Below are 16,176 nucleotides of genomic sequence, written 5' to 3'. Positions count from 1 at the left end.
TGTGTGACAGAAGAGAGTAAAGTCTTGTCCTTATTGCAGGACTTGTCAGAGCCTTGACCATCCAGGTCACAGTGCATGGCCAGGGAGCCCCTGGGAGCACTGCAACCATTATTGGCACCGAGTGTTTCCATCGGGACACAGAGAGCAGTCGGGGCTTGTGCTCTCGGGTGAAGGAACCTGTTACCAGACGAGCATCTGTAGGTAGGGGTTCTACTCGGCCATGTTTCTACAATGGTCACCTTTCGCCACGGCTTGACCTGGATGGTTATTTGCACCTGAAATGCCAGGACAATCCTCTTCTGCCACAGCCTCTCCGTGAGCCCCGGAGGCGGCAGCGGCAGGCTCAGAGGGGCTCCCAGGCTGAGCCCAAGGACAGCCGAGTCCTGTGCCCTCAGCACATCACTGTGGGATCCAGGATCATCAGAGAGAAAAGCTGCCCAGGAGCCCGCCCTTCTCCTCCTGCAAACACAGAGCAGGGGCTCTGCCACACCCTGGGCCCTGGGACTCACCTGGGGTAGTCACAACGTTGGGCAGACCTGCAAGAAAGAGAAGCATCGGGGTCAGTCCTGGGCCCACGGTGTGTGGGAAGGAGCCCCTCAGGATGTGGACAGAGGGGCTCCTGTGTGATCCCCCTCCCGTGGCCTCAGAATTGCTCCTGGGAGCGGCCCATGGGAGCTGCCTAGTAAGTATAGGGGCTCTTCTCCAAAGAAGGTGTTGGGGTTTATCTGAGGGCCAGGCTGGGGCCATGCGACAGCCACCCCCAAACGTCCAGGAACCCAGCAGCTGCTGGCAATGCGAGCTTGAAACTGAAACGGCCCGTCTCCTGCTGGGCTGAGGCGAGAGGAGCCCTGGAACCAGGTGCCACACTAACAGGGAGGCCCCAAGACAGGACGCACCTGAGCAGATAACGCCGGCGTCCTCGTGGTGCCCACAGTTGTGCGAGTTCCAGCCCCTGTGCGGGCAGGTCCACAGGTAGGACTCGTGCCCTGAGCAGCCCACGTCGTCCAACAGGATCGGCCCTGAACCCTGTCCGAACCGGGCACTTCCTGGGGCAGACCTGGCCCAGCCACAGCCCAGCTGCCTGCACACCACGTTGGCGTCATTGGTGTCCCAACTGTCGTCACACACGGTGCCCCAGGAGCCTCGGTAGAGGACCTCCACGCGACCCTGACATGAATCACTGCCGTTCACCAGCCTCAGGGCCAAACCTGAGTCGTTCCCGAACCCTAGAGGACGACACAGGGACATCTCCTCCATGTCTGTGCTGAGCTCCAGGCCAGAGGTAGGTTCTAGACTCAGGGCCTTCCTCATACCACGCCCAAGGGCAGGCGGTCAGCTTTGGACACCCCAGGGGTTCATCTCCATCACAGGGAAAGGATCGGGGACATCCTGTCTAGCCAGGTCTAAGGGTGCTCCTAGGTAGGGAGCCCCAGATTTGCCCATGTGGTTAGCTTGACTGCATGGTTCTGGGGACAGGCCAAGGCCATGGCCTCTTGGGCCACATATTTCTTCTCCATGGTCATGCCTGACTTGAGGCAAAGCCCTTTGAGGGGATGGGACCACATCTGTCAGACATGAGAGGACAGAGACTCCCCCACCCCTGAGGCTGAGCCAGCACAGGGTCTCAGCAGGTCCCAGGAGGCCTCCAGGGCTGACCCTGAACAACAGGGGAAGGTCCTGGCTGAGCCTCCTAACAAGCCCCCTAGAGACAAGTCACCAAACAACCATGTCAGCCAAGGACCTGGTCAGAGACCCTGCTCTGGCCACACACCCTACAGGGACAAGGATGAGGATGGCCCATGTGGAGCCTCTTCCTGTCACTTCCATTCCAGGCGTGATTAAGATTCAGAGAGGGGCCCTAGGAGGGGGAAGGGTCCTGTACCTGCTGTTGTTTGAAGAGGGACAGGTGTGGATGGAGTTGTCCATACGTCTGGAAGGGAAAATATAGAGAAAGTCCTTGGTGAGGCCTCAGGGAAGGAGTCCTTCCCAAAAGGGTGGGTCGGTCAGAGTGACTTTCCCATGTGCCTCCTGCATGTGCTTCCTGCCTGTCCACAGCCTCCCGCTCAGCTGGGTCATCGGGTCGAAGGCCTGGGAGAGACCAACCGCATCCCTGCATGTCTCTGACCGCTATGTACCTCCCCATCAGAAGACCTTTCCCATCTCTCCCCCATGAGCCAGGCACGCACTGGTGGCTTGAGGCTTTGGCCTGACGCTGAAGCTTGGATAGAAAGTGTCCGGGCCTGGTGACTGAACCAGGAGGCAAGCACTGGTCCTGGTACCCAGAGGACCCTCAGCACATGTTCACCGCCAACCCGGGCACTGTCTCTGCCACCTTGGGATGCGGTGACCATGCTGGCCCTCAGGGTGTGACTGGTGTGAAAAGAGGAGAGAACCCAGAAGCCTGCTGTCCCGTCATCAGAAAGCCAGTGGGCATCACTGTCCGCTATCCCACAGAGCCCTCCTCAGCCTGGAGTCACGGGGCCACCTTCATGGAAGGGGAGGCACTTCTCTGACCATCAGCCGCTCTCCCCCAGGACGGCCGCCAAGTGTCTGATGAGAACTCACAAGGAGGATGGACAGACAGAGCCTCTGGCATCCCCCTTCTCCCAATAGATAAGGAGACAGAGGGCAAAAGTGTGATCCAGATGGGGTTCACAGAGCCATGGGCCAGCTGGAGAGGGCCGACCGGCAGAGGGGGGCTGGAGAGAGGTACACCCCAGGAGAGGTGGCTGGACTCACCTGGCCAGTCTGTGGTGGTCGGAACACCTGTGGGAAGAAAAGGACAGTCAGACACCAAGCTCCCAGGTGCCCGGCCCAGATCCCAGGTTGTGGACCCTCAGCTTCTGCACACGGAGCTGATTCCTGTGCCCCGCACCTCAGTCCTTCCAGAGCTACGCCCTCTGTCTCCTCCCATCGCCTGCCTCCCAGAGACTGAGGACTCCTTATCCAATGTATGCAAGCCAGTGTCATGCCTGGGACAGGCCCCTGGGGCCTGGTGTTGACCCTAGAGAATGAATGGACAATGACCCCACCAAATGGGGTCAATCAATGTGCACACTGATGTGTCAGCCTTGACCATTTCTGATATTGAGAGTTTACATCCATTTCTAGTTTTTTTCATGGGGTCATAATAGCCCATCCCAAAGGCCCCCATAGGTTCCTTCCATTCATTGGCCACCTGCCATCTCCCACCTCCCCCTGCTCCCTCCCACTCTCTCTGTCCTTCACAAAGGACCTCTGTGCTCTCAAGTGTCCCCTCTGCGTCACTATCTGGGAGCCCCCAGGGGACACCGTCCTCACAAAGAGTAGGAGCTCACCAACCCCCATACCCAGGAACCAGCTACCCTGGTGGAAGCCCAGACACCCTGCAGGTGGCAGTGAGCTGACCCCGGGGGCACAGGGCAGGCTCCTCTCTGGGCTCAGGACGCTGCCTCTTTTGCATGAACACGGATCCCAGGCCCCTTCAAGCCAGGTCGTCGCACTGCCTTCAGGATGCTGGGCGCGTGGACCCACCAAGCTGACGTTTAGCCTGAGCAGGTAACCTAGCACCTGGGAGCCAGCTGCCCTGAGTCACTCCAGTGCCTGGGGGACAGTACGAGCCTCAGGAAAGGCCCTGGCATGGAAAGTGAGCGTGTTCTCAGCAGCATCAGCCCAGAAGAGCCACCAGGAATGGTAGGGACGCACCTGAGCAGATGACGCCGGCGTCTTCTCCGTGGTTGCAGTTGTGTGAGTTCCAGCCCCTGTGTGGGCAGTTCCACAGGTAGGACTCGTGCCCTGAGCAGCCCACGTCGTCCAGCACGATCGGGCCTGAGCCCTGTCCGAACCGGGCACTTCCTGGGGCAGACCTGGCCCAGCCACAGCCCAGCTGCCTGCACACCACGTTGGCGTCATTGGTGTCCCAACTGTCGTCACACACGGTGCCCCAGGAGCCTCGGTAGAGGACCTCCACGCGGCCCTGACACCGGTCACCACCATTCACCAGCCTCAGGGCCAGAGCCGAATCGGTCCCAAAATCTAGTGGACGGCACAAGGACACCTCCTCCATGTCTGTGCTGAGCTCCAAGCCCAAGGCAGGTTCTAGACTCAGGGCCTCCCTCATGGCCACGCCCAGGGCAGGCGGTCATTTTTGGACACACCCAGGGGTTCATCTCCATCACAGGGAAAGGACCAGGACATTCTGTCCAGCCAGGTCTAAGGGTATTCTAGGTAGGGAGCCCCAGGATTGCCCATGAGGTGAGAAATGCCCCTGTATCAGAAGGGCCAACCAGGGTGGAGGTCCATGGCTCTGGGCCATGGCCTCCTTGGCCTATTATTTCTTCTCCGTGGTCCTGCCTGAATTGAGGCAAAGCCCTCGGAGGGGATGGGACCTCTGTCAGACATGAGAGGACAGAGACTCACCCACCCTGAGGGTGAGCCAGCACAGGGGTCTCAGCAGGTCCCAGGAGAACTTAAGGGCTGACCCTGAGCAATGGCGTAGGGTCCTGGCTGAGCCTCCTCCCAGAACCCCCATGGAGACAAGTCGCAGGCCAACCATGTCAGACACAGACCTGGTCAGAGACCCTCCTCTGGCCCAACCCCCTACAGGGACAAGAAAGAGGATGGCCCACGTGGAGTCTCTTCCTGTCACGTTCCATCTCAGTCAAGATTCAGAGGCAGAGAGGGGCCCTGGGAGGGTGAAGGGTCCTGTACCTGTTGTTGTTTGAGGATACGCAGTTGTGGAAGGCGTTATCCATGCATCTGGAAGGGACAACAAAGAGTAAGGCCTTGGTGAGGCCTCAGGAAAGGAGTCCTTCCCAAAAGGGTGGGTCGGTCAGCGTGACTTTCCCATGTGCCTCCTGCACGTGCTCCCTGCCTGTCCACAAGCCTCCAGCTCGGCTGGGTCATCAGGGTCGAAAGCCTGGGAGAGACCAGCCTCATCCTCCACGTCTCTGACTGCCATGTGCCTCCCCATCAGAAGACCTTTCCCATCTCTCCCCCATGAGCCAGGCACTCACTGGTGGCTTGAGGTGTTGGCCTGACTCTGAAGCTTGGATAGAAAGAGTCCGGGCCTGGTAACTGAACCAGGAGACAATCACAGGTCCTGGTACCCAGAGGACCCTCAGCACATGTTCACCGCCACTCCCGGGCACTGTCTCTGCCCCCTTGGGATGCAGTGACCATGCTGGCCCTCAGGGTGCGGAGGGTGTGAGAGGAGGGTAGAAGCCAAAAGCCTGCTGTCCCGTCATCAGTGTGGCCAATGAATGTTAGGAAGCCAATAGGCATCAGTGTCCACTATCCCACAAAGCCCTCCTCAGCCTGGAACCACGGGGCCACCTTCATGGAAGGGGATGCACTTCTCTGACCATCGGCCGCTCTCCCCCAGGACGGCCGCCAAGTATCTGATGAGAACTCAGAAGGAGAATGGACAGATAGAGTCCTTGCAATCCTCCCTTTAAAGGAGACAGAGGGCAAACGTGTGGCCCAGATGGGGTTCAAGACCCAGGAGTCCGCTGGAGAGAGAAACTGGCAAAGGGGCCAGGAGAGGGACATCCCAGGAGAGGTGGCTGGGACTCACCTGGCCAGGTTGTAGAAGGCTGAGCAGCTGTGGGAAGAAAGGGACAGTCAGAAACCAAACTCCCAGGCACCCAACCCAGATCCCGGGTTGATGACCCTCAGCTTCTACACACGGAACTGGTTCCATGCTCATGCCCCCGAGTGGGACACAGCAGTGCTGCCCTGCTCTTCACAGTCCTTCCAAAGCCACACCATCTGTCCCTTTGCCATGGCCTGCCTCCCGGAACCCGAGGACTTTCTGTCCAGTATGGAAGCCAGTGTCATGCCTGGGACAGGCCACCAGGGCCCCGGTGTTGACCCCACAGAATGAACGGGCAATGACCCTACCAAATGTGGTCAATCAATGTGCACACTGATGTGTCAGCCTTGAGGCATTCTGATATTGAGAGTTTACACAGATTTCTGGATTTTTCCATGGGGTCATAATGCGCCATCCCCAAGGCCCTATTGGCTCCTAACATTCATTGGCCACCTGCCATCTCCCACCTCCCCCTGCTCCCTCCCTCTCTCTGTCATTCACAAAGGACCTCTGTGCTCTCAGGGTGTTCCCTCTGCGTCACTATCTGGGAGTTCCCAGGGGACACCGTCCTCACAGAGGGGAGGAGCTCACCAAACCCCACACCCAGGGACCAGCTGCCCTGGTGGAAGCCCCAGACACCCTGCAGGTGGCAGTGAGCTGGCTCCCGGGGCACAGGGCAGGCTCCTCTCTGGGCTCAGGACGCTGCCTCTTGTGCATGAACACGGAGCTCAAAAACCTTTGAGCCAGTTCCTGGCACTGCCTTCAGGATGCTGGGCACGTGGACCCACCAATCTGACCTGTAGTCAGAGCAGGTAACCTAGCACCTGGGTGCCCACTGCCCAGAGACACACCAGTGCCTGGGGGACAGTACACAGCTCAGGCAAGGCCCTGGCGTGGGGAGTGGGCATGTTCTCAGAAGCATCAGCCCAGAAGGGCCACCACGGATGGTAGCGACGCACCTGAGCAGATGACGCCGGCGTCCTCCCCGTGGTTGCAGTTGTGCACGTTCCAGGGACTGTGCGGGCAGCTCCACAGGAAGGACTCATGTCCCGAGCAGCCCACATCGTCCAGCACTATTGGGCCTGAGCCTGCGGGCAGCTCCACAGGAAGTATTCGTGCCCTGAGCAGCCCACGTCGTCCAGCACGATTGGCCCTGAGCCCTGTCCAAACTGGGCATTTCCTGGGGCCGACCTGGCCCAGCCACAGCCCAGCTGCCTGCACACCACGTTGGCGTCGTTGGTGTCCCAACCGTCGTCACACACGGTGCCCCAGGAGCCTCGGTAGAGGACCTCCACGCGGCCCTGACACCGGTCACCACCATTCACCAGCCTCAGGGCCAGAGCCGAATCGGTCCCAAACCCTAGAAGATGGCACAAGGACACCTCCTCCATGTCTGTGCTGAGCTCCAGGCTCAAAGCAAGTTCTAGACTCAGGGTCTCCCTCATGGCCATATCACAGGGCAGGTGGTCAGTTATGGACACATCCAGGGGTTCATCGCCATCATGGGGAAAAGATCGGGGCCATCCTGTCCTGCCAGGTCTAAGTATGCTCCTAGGTATGGAGCCCCAGGATTGCCCACGGGGTGAGCAGGACAGCCGCCGCATCCACCAGGGCCATCAAGGGTGGAGGCACATGGCTCCAGGGACAGGTCAAGACCATGGCCTCCTTGGCCACTTCTTCATTCTCCATAGCTCTGCCTGACTTGAGGCAAAGCCCACAGAGGAGATGGGACCTCTGTCAGACATGAGAAGATAGAGACACACACCCCAAGGATAAGTTAGCACAGTGGTCTCAGCAGGTCCCAGGAGGCCTCCAAGGAAGATACTGAGCAAAGGGGAGGGATGTGGCTGAACCTCCTTCCAGAAGCCACTGCAGACAAGTCACAGGCCAACAATGTCAGACACGGACCTGGTCAGAGACCCTCCTCTGCCTGTCCAGAGGGACAAAGATAAGTCCTGCACGTGCTCCCTGCCTGTCCACAGCCTCCCGCTCGGCTGGGTCATCGGGTTCGAAGGCCAGGGAGAGACCAGCCGCATCCCTCCCCGTCTCTGACCGCCATGTTCCTTCCAAACAGAAGACCTTTCCCATCTCTCCCCCATGAGCCAGGCACTCACTGGTGGCTTGAGGTGTTGGCCTGACTCTGAAGCTTGGATAGAAAGAGTCAGGGCCCGGTTATTGAACCAGGAGGCAAGCACAGGTCCTGGTACCCAGAGGACTCTCAGCACATGTTCACTGCCATCCCCCCGCACTGTCTCTGCCCCCTTGGGATGCGGGTGTGACCATGCTGGCCCTCAGGGTGCGGCAGGTGTGGCAGGAGGAGAGAACCCAGAAGCCTGCTGTCCCGTCATCAGAAAGCCAGTGGGCATCAGTGTCCATTATCCCACAAAGCCCTCCTCAGCCTGGAGCCACGGGGCCACCTTCATGGAAGGGGAGGCCCTTCTATGACAATCGGCCGCTCTCCCCCAAGATGGCCGCCAAGTATCTGATGAGAACTCAGAAGGAGGATGGAACGACGGAATCTTTGGAATCCCCCAACCCCCATAGTTTAGGAGACAGCGGGCAAAAGTATTGTCCAGATGGGGTTCAAAGAGCCATGGGCCAGCTGGAAAGGGCCGACAGGCAGAGGTGGGCAGGAGAGAGGAACATCCCAGGAGAGGTGGCAGGACTCACCTGGCCAGGATGTGGTGGTCTGAGCAGCTGTGGGAAGAAAACGACAGTCAGACAACAAGCTCCCAGGTTCCCGGCCCAGATCCTGGATTGATGACCCTCAGCTTCTACACACGGAACACACGCCGTGCACATGGCCTTTCGGGGGGACACAGGAGTGCTGCCCTGAACCTCGAAGTCCTTCCAGAGCCATTCTCTCTGTCCCCTGCCATCGCCTGCCTCCCTGAGCCTGAGGACTCCTGTCCAGTGTATGGAAGCCAGTGTCATGCCTGGGACAGGGCATCAGGGTCCTGGTGTTGACCCCAGCGAGAACAGGTAATGACCCCACCAAATGGGGTCAATCAATACGCACACTGATTTCTTAGCCTAGACCTATTCTGCTAAAGGGAGTTTACACCCATTACTAACTTTTCCATGTGGTCATAATGCCCCATCCCCAAGGCTCCCATTGGCTCCTTCCATTCATTGGCCACCTGCCATCTCCCACCTCCCCCTGGTCCTTCCCACTCTCTCTGCCCTTCACAAAGGACCTCTGTGCACTCAGGTTGTCCCCTCTGCATCACTATCTGGAAGTCCCCAGGTGACACCGTCCTCACAGAGGGGAGGAGCTCACCAAACCCCACACCCAGGGACCAGCTGCCCTGGTGGAAGCCCAGACACCCTGCAGGTGGCAGTGAGCTGGCTCCGGGGACACAGGGCAGGCTCCTCTCTGGGCTCAGGATGCTGCCTCTTGTGCATGAACACCAAGCCCAACCCCTTTGAGCCTGATCCTGGCACTGTCTTCAGGATACAGAACACATGGTCCCACCAAGTTGACGTGTTGTCTGAACTGGAGACCTAGCACCTAGGAGCCTGCTACTCTGAGTTACTAGAGTGCCCGTGGGACAGTATGAGGCTCTGGGGGGCCCTGGCGTGGGGAGTGGGTGTGTTCTCAGCACCATCAGCCCAGAAGGGCCAGCAGCAAGGCAGAGACCCACCTGAGCAGATGACGCCGGCGTCTTCGTGGTGCCCACAGTTGTGTGAGTTCCAGCCATTATGCGGGCAGCTCCATAGGAAGGACTCATGCCCTGAGCAGCCCACATTGTCCAGCACGATTGGCCCTGAGCCCTGTCCGAACCGGGCACTTCCTGGGGCCGACCTGGCCCAGCCACAGCCCAGCTGCCTACACACCACGTTGGCATCGTTGGTGTCCCACCCGTCGTCACACACGGTGCCCCAGGAGCCTCGGTAGAGGACCTCCACGCGGCCCTGACACCGGTCACCGCCATTCACCAGCCTCAGGGCCAGAGCCGAATCGGTCCCGAAATCTAGAGGGCGGCACAAGGATACCTCCTCCATGTCTGTGCTGAACTCCATGCCCGAGGCAGGTTCTAGATTCAGGGCCTCCCTCATGGCCAATCCCAGGGCAGGCGGTCAGCTTTGGACACCACAGGGGTTAATCTCCATCGCGGGGAAAGGATCAGGGACATTCTGTCCTGCCAGGTCTAAGTGTGTTCCTAGGTAGGGAGCCCCAGGATTGCCCATGAAGGGATCATGATGGCCCCCCGCATCCACCAGGTCCACCCACGGTGGAGGTCCATGGCTCCGGGGACAGGCCAAGGCCACGGCCTCCTTGGCCACTTATTCCTTCTCCTCAGTCCTGCCTGACTTGAGGCAACGCCCTCGGAGGGGATGGGACCTCTGTCAGACATGAGAGGACAGAAACTCACACCCTGAGTCTCAGCCAGCATTGGGGTCTCAGCAGGTCCCAGGAGGCCTAGAGGGCTGACACTGATTAACAGGGTAGGGTCCTGGATGAGCCTCCTCCCAGAAACACCCTGGAGACAAGTCAAAGCCAACCATGTCAAACAAGGACCTGGTCAGAGACCCTCCTCTGCCTGTCCAGAGGGACAAAGATAAGGATGGCTCATGGGGAGGCTTCGAAGGCCAGGGAGAGACCAGCCGCATCCCTCCAAGTCTCTGACCACCATGTTCCTCCCCATCAGGCCTTTCCCATCTCTCCCCCATGAGCCAGGCACGCACTGGTGGCTTGACGTGTGGGCGTGACTCTGAAGCTTGGATAGAAAGAGTCAGGGCCTGGTGACTGAACCAGGAGGCAAGCACAGGTCCTGGTACCCAGAGGACCTTCATGACATGTTCACTGCCATCCCCAGGCACTGTCTCTGCCCCTTGGGATGTAGTGACCATGCTGGCCCTCAGGGTGCGGCAGGTGTAAGAGGAGGAGAGAACCCAGAAGCCTGCTGTCCCGTCATCAGAAAGCCAGTGGGCATCAGTGTCCACTATTCCACAAAGCCCTCCTCAGCCTGGAGCCACGGGGCCACCTTCATGGAAGGGGAGGCACTTCTCTGACCATCGGCCCCTCTCCCTGGGATGGACCCCAAGTATCTGATGAGAACTCAGAAGGAGGAAGTACAGACGGAGTCTTTGGAATTCCCCTTCTCTGAATAGTTAAAGAGACAGAGGGCAAAAGTGTGGTCCAGATGTGATTCAAAGAGCCATGGGTCAGTTGGAGAGGGCCGAACGGCAGCAGAGAGACGGACATCCCAGGAGAGGTGGCGGGACTCACCTGGCCAGGATGTGGTGGCCTGAGCAGCTGTGGGGAAAAAAGGACAGTCAGACACCAAGCTCCCAGGTACCTGGCCCAGATCCCAAGTTGATGACCCTCAGCTTCTGCAAACGGAGCTGACGCCGTGCACATGGCCTCGTGGGGGACACAGCAGTGCTGCTTTGAACCTCACAGTTCTTCCAAAGCCACGCCCTCTGTCCCCTGCCATTGCCTGCCTCCCTGAGCCTGAGGACTCCTGTCCAGTGTATGGAAGCCAGTGTCATGCCTGGGACAGGGCATCAGGGTCCTGGTGTTGACCCTACAGAAGAACGGGAATGACCCCAACAAATGGGGTCAATCAATGTGCACACTGATTTCTCAGCCTAGACCCATTCTCCTAAAGGAGTTTACACCCATTTCTAGACTTTTCCATGTGGTCATAATGCCCCATCCCCAAGGCTCCCATTGGCTCCTTCCATTCATTGGCCACCTGCCATCTCCCACCTCCCCCTGCTCCCTCCCACTCTCTCTGTTCTTCACAAAGGACCTCTGTGCTCTCAGGGTGTACCCTGTGTGTCACTATCTGGGGACCCCCAGGTGACACCGTCCTCACGGAGGGGAGGAGCTCACCAACCCCCACACCCAGGGACCAGCTGCCCTGGTGGAAGCCCCAGACACCCTGCAGGTGGGAGTGAGCTGGCTCCGGGGGCACAGGGCAGGATCCTCTCTGTCCTCAGGACGCTGCCTCTTGTGCATGAACACGGAGCTCAGACCCCTTTGAGCCAGTTCCTGCCACTGCCTTAGGGATGCTGGGTGCGTGGACCTACCAATCTGACCTGTAGTCTGAGCAGGTAACCTAGCACTTGAGAGCCTGTGGCCCTGAGTCACTCCAGTGCCTGGGGGACAGTACGAGCCTCAGGAAAGGCCCTGGCGTGGGGAGTGGGCGTGTTCTCAGGAGCATCAGCACAGAATGGCCACCAGGAATGGTAGCGACGCACCTGAGCAGATGACGCCGGCGTCCTCCCCGTGGTTGCAGTTGTGTGAGTTCCAGCCCCTGTGTGGGCAGCTCCACAGGAAGGACTCGTGTCCTGAGCAGCCCACATCGTCCAGCACGATCGGGCCTGAGCCCTGTCCGAACCGGGCACTTCCTGGGGCAGACCTGGCCCAACCACAGCCCAGCTGCCTGCACACCACGTTGGCGTCGTTGGTGTCCCAACTGTCATCACACACGGTGCCCCAGGAGCCTCGGTAGAGGACCTCCACGCGGCCCTGACACCGGTCACCGCCGTTCACCAGCCTCAGGGCCAGAGCCGAATCGGTCCCGAACCCTAGAGGACGACACAATGATACCTCCTCCATGTCTGTGCTGAGATCCAGGCCTGAGGCAGGTTCTCTAGACTTAGGGCCTCCCTCATGGCCACGCCCAAGGGCAGATGGTCATCTTTGGACATGCCCAGGGGTTCATCTCCATCACAGGGAAAGGTTCAGGACGTCCTGTCCAGCCAGGTTTAAGGGTGTCCTAGGGATGGAGCCCCAGGATTGCCCATGTGGTGAGGACTGCCTCCATATCCATGAGAGACACCCAGGGTGGAGGTCCATGGCTCCGGGACAGGCCAAGGCCATGGCCTCCTTGGCCACCTATTTCTTCTCCATGGTCCTACCTGACTTGAGGCAAAGCCCTCAGAGAGGATAGGACCTCTGTCAGACATGAGAGGATAGAGACTCACCCACCCTGAGGCTGAGCCAGCACAGGGGTCTCAGCAGGTGCCAGGAGGCCTCTAGGGCTGATACTGAGCAAAGGGGAGGGTCCTGGCTGAGCCTCCTCCCAGAACCCCCCTGGAGACAAGTCATCGGCCAACCATGCCAGACAAAGACCTGGTCAGAGACCCTCCTCTGGCTCCACCCCCTTACAGGGAAGGATGGGTTGGCCTGCATGGAGCCTCTTCCTCTCAGGTTCCATCAGGGTGTGATTCAGAGACAGAGAAGGGCCCTGGTAGGGTGACGGGTCCTGTACCTGTTGCTAGTTGAGTAGAGGCAGTTGTGGAAGGAGGTGTCCATGAGTCTGGAAGGGACAACAAAGAGAATGGTTGTGGTGAGGCCTTAAACGGAGTCGTTCCAAAAGGGTGGGTTGGTCAGCGTGACTTTCCCATGAGCCTCCTGCACGTGCGCCCTGCCTGTCCACTAGCCTCCCGTTCGGCTGAGTCATCGGGGTCGAAGGCCTGGGAGAGACCAGCCGCATCCTCCACGTCTCTGACCGCCATGTGCCTCCCCATCAGAAGACCTTTCCCATCTCTCGCCCATGAGCCAGGCACTCACTGGTGGCTTAAGGTGTTCTGAGGGTGCAGCAGGTGTGAAAAGAGGACAAAAGCCAGAAGCCTGCTGTCCTGTCATCAGAAAGCCAGTGGGCATCAGTGTCCACTATCCCACAGAGCCCTCCTCAGCCTGGAGTCACCACCTTCATGGAAGGGGAGGCACTTCTCTGACCATCGGCCACTCTCCCCGGGACGGCCGCCAGTATCTGATGAGAATTCACAAGGAAAGGGGACAGTTGGAGTCTTTGGAATCCCCCACCCCCTCTAGTTAAGGAGACAGAGGGCAAAAGTGTGGTCCAGATGGGGTTCAAAGAGCTATGGGTCAGCTGGAGAGGGCCGACCTGCACAGGTGTACAGGAGAGAGGGACATCTCAGGAATGCTGCTGGGACTCACCTGGCCAGGATGTGGAGGCCTGAGTAGCTGTGGGAAGAAAGGGACAGTCAGACCAAGCTCCCAGGTGCCTGGCCCAGATCCCGGGTTGGTGACCCTCAGCTTCTACACACAGAGCTGATACTGTGCACGTGGCCTTGGGGGGCGGGAAGGGGACAGAGCAGTGCTGCCCCGAACCTCACCGTCTTTCCAAAGCCATACCCACTGTCCCCTGCCATCACCAGCCTCCCTGAACCTGAGGACTTCCTGTCCAGATAATGGAAGCCAGTGTCATGCCTGGGACAGGCCACTGGAGCCCTGGTGTTGACCCCAGAGAGTGAACACAAAATTACCCCACAAAATGGGGTCAATCAATGTGCACACTGATGTCTCAACCTTGACCCATTCTGATATTGAAAGTCTACACAGATTTGTAGACTTTTCCATGTGGTCAAAATGCCCCATCCCCAAGGCTACCATTGGCTCCTTCCATTCATTGGCGACCTGCCACCCCCCACCTCCCCCTGCTCCCTCCCTCTCTCTCTGTCCTTCACAAAGGACCTCTGTGCTCTCAGGGTGTCCCCTCTGCATCACTATCTGGGAGTCCCCAGGTGACACCGTCCTCACAGACGGGAGGAGCTCACCAACACCCACACCCAGGGACAAGCAGACCTGGAAGGAAGCCCCAGACACCCTGCAGGTGGGAGTGAGCTGGCTCCGGGGGCACAGGGCAGGCTCCTCTCTGTGATCAGGACGCTGCCTCTTGTGCATGAACACGGAGCTCAGACCCCTTTGAGCCAGTTCCTGCCACTGCCTTAGGGATGCTGGGCACGTGGACCCACCAAGTTGATCTGTAGTCAGAGCAGGTAACCTAGCACCGGGGAGCCAGCTGCCCTGAGTCACTAGAGTGCCTGGGGGACAGTCCGAGGCTCAGGGGGGCCCTGGCGTGGGGAGTGGCCTTGTTCTCAGCATCATCTGCCAAGAAGAGCCACCAGGGAAGGTAGTGACGCACCTGAGCAGATGACGCCGGCGTCCTCTCCGTGCCCACAGTTGTGTGAGTTCCAACCATTGTGCGGGCAGCTCCACAGGAAGTATTCGTGCCCTGAGCAGCCCACGTCGTCCAGCACGATTGGCCCTGAGCCCTGTCCAAACTGGGCATTTCCTGGGGCCGACCTGGCCCAGCCACAGCCCAGCTGCCTGCACACCACGTTGGCGTCGTTGGTGTCCCACCCGTCGTCACACACGGTGCCCCAGGAGCCTCGGTAAAGGACCTCCACGCGGCCCTGACACCGGTCACCGCCATTCACCAGCCTCAGGGCCAAACCCGAATCGGTCCCGAACCCTAGAGGACGACACAGGGACACCTCCTCCATGTCTGTACTGAGCTCCAGGCCTGAGGCAGGTTTTAGACTCAGGGCCTCCCTCATGGCCACGCCCAAGGACAGATGGTCATCTTTGGACACACCCAGGGGTTCATCTCCATCACAGGGAAAGGACCAGGACATTCTGTGCAGCTAGGTCTAAGGGTGTCCTAGGTAGGGAGTCCCAGGGTTGCCCATGGGGTGAGGACTTCCCACCGCATCCACCAGGGCCACCCAGGGTGGAGGTCCATGGCTCCAGGGACAGGCCAAGGCCATGGCCTCCTTGGCCACCTATTTCTTCTCCATGGTCCTACCTGACTTGAGGCAAAGCCCTCGGAGGGGATGGGACCTCTGTCAGACATGAGAGGACAGAGACTCACCCACCCTGAGGCTGAGCCAGCACAGGGGTCTCAGCAGGTGCCAGGAGGCCTCTAGGGTTGATACTGAGCAAAGGGGAGGGTCCTGGCAGAGCCTCCTCCCAGAAGCCCCCTGGAGACAAGTCATCGGCCAACCATGTCAGACAAAGACCAGGTCAGAGACCCTCCTCTGGCTCCATCCCCCTACAGGGAAGGATGGGTTGGCCCACATGGAGCCTCTTCCTCTCAGGTTCCATCAGGGTGTGATTCAGAGACAGAGAAGGGCCCTGGTAGGGTGACGGGTCCCGTACCTGTTGCTAGTTGGGTAGAGGCAGTTGTGGAAGGAGGTGTCCATGAGTCTGGAAGGGACAACAAAGAGAATGGTTGTGGTGAGGCCTTAGGAACGGAGTCGTTCCAAAAGGGTGGGTCGGTCAGAGCCATGGGCCAGCTGGAGAGGGCCGACCGGCACAGGTGTACAGAAGAGAGGGACATCCCAGGAGAGCTGGCTGGGACTCACCGGGCCAGGATGTCGAGGCCTGAGTAGCTGTGGGAAGAAAGGGACAGTCGGACACCAAGCTCCCACGTGCCCGGCCCAGATCCCGGGTTGGTGACCCTCAGTTTCTACACACAGAGGTGACGCCGTGCACATGGCTTGAGGGGGACACAGCAGGGCTGCCCCGCACCTCGCAGTCCTTCAGAGCCACGCCCCTCTGACCCTTTGTGCACACTGATGTTTCTGCCTTGACCCATTCTGACATTGAGAGTTTATACCCATTTCTAGACTTTTCCATGGGGTCATAATACCCCATCCCCAAGGCCCTTATTGGCTCTTTCCATTCATTGGCCCCCTGCCATCCCTCACCGCCCCCTGCTCCCTCCCTCTCTGCAAGGGGTCCTCCTCCTCTCGCCGCTGCACTGAGAGTCCGGGGAGGGGACACGTTCACAGAGGATAAAGCCAGGCTCGGCCTCGGCTCCCGCCACACCTCTCTCCCT

At 59.4% G+C, this 16,176-nt stretch overlaps 1 protein-coding gene across 1 annotated transcript in view; it reads right to left on the bottom strand.

Moving 5' to 3' along the window:
• DMBT1 (deleted in malignant brain tumors 1) overlaps positions 1-16,176 on the bottom strand; it is a 34,128-nt gene that overhangs the window by 5,328 nt on the left and 12,624 nt on the right. The window contains exons 5-21 of the mRNA XM_015560163.1: positions 15,701-15,796; positions 15,495-15,542; positions 14,479-14,808; positions 13,491-13,517; positions 12,799-12,846; positions 11,783-12,112; positions 10,806-10,832; positions 9,217-9,546; positions 8,243-8,269; positions 6,732-7,181; positions 6,532-6,660; positions 5,555-5,581; positions 4,690-4,737; positions 3,685-4,014; positions 2,716-2,766; positions 1,883-1,930; positions 510-1,226 (exon numbers count right to left, since the gene is read on the bottom strand). Coding sequence (XP_015415649.1) covers positions 510-1,226; positions 1,883-1,930; positions 2,716-2,766; positions 3,685-4,014; positions 4,690-4,737; positions 5,555-5,581; positions 6,532-6,660; positions 6,732-7,181; positions 8,243-8,269; positions 9,217-9,546; positions 10,806-10,832; positions 11,783-12,112; positions 12,799-12,846; positions 13,491-13,517; positions 14,479-14,808; positions 15,495-15,542; positions 15,701-15,796 — 3,063 coding nt within the window. The remainder of the gene's footprint in view (positions 1-509; positions 1,227-1,882; positions 1,931-2,715; positions 2,767-3,684; positions 4,015-4,689; positions 4,738-5,554; positions 5,582-6,531; positions 6,661-6,731; positions 7,182-8,242; positions 8,270-9,216; positions 9,547-10,805; positions 10,833-11,782; positions 12,113-12,798; positions 12,847-13,490; positions 13,518-14,478; positions 14,809-15,494; positions 15,543-15,700; positions 15,797-16,176) is intronic.

The sequence above is a fragment of the Myotis davidii genome, unplaced genomic scaffold (assembly GCF_000327345.1).
Source record: "Myotis davidii unplaced genomic scaffold, ASM32734v1 scaffold1055, whole genome shotgun sequence".
Lineage (NCBI taxonomy): Eukaryota > Metazoa > Chordata > Mammalia > Chiroptera > Vespertilionidae > Myotis > Myotis davidii.
The sequence above is the reverse complement of the archived record's forward strand: the minus strand, read 5'-3'. Positions and strand labels throughout refer to the sequence as shown.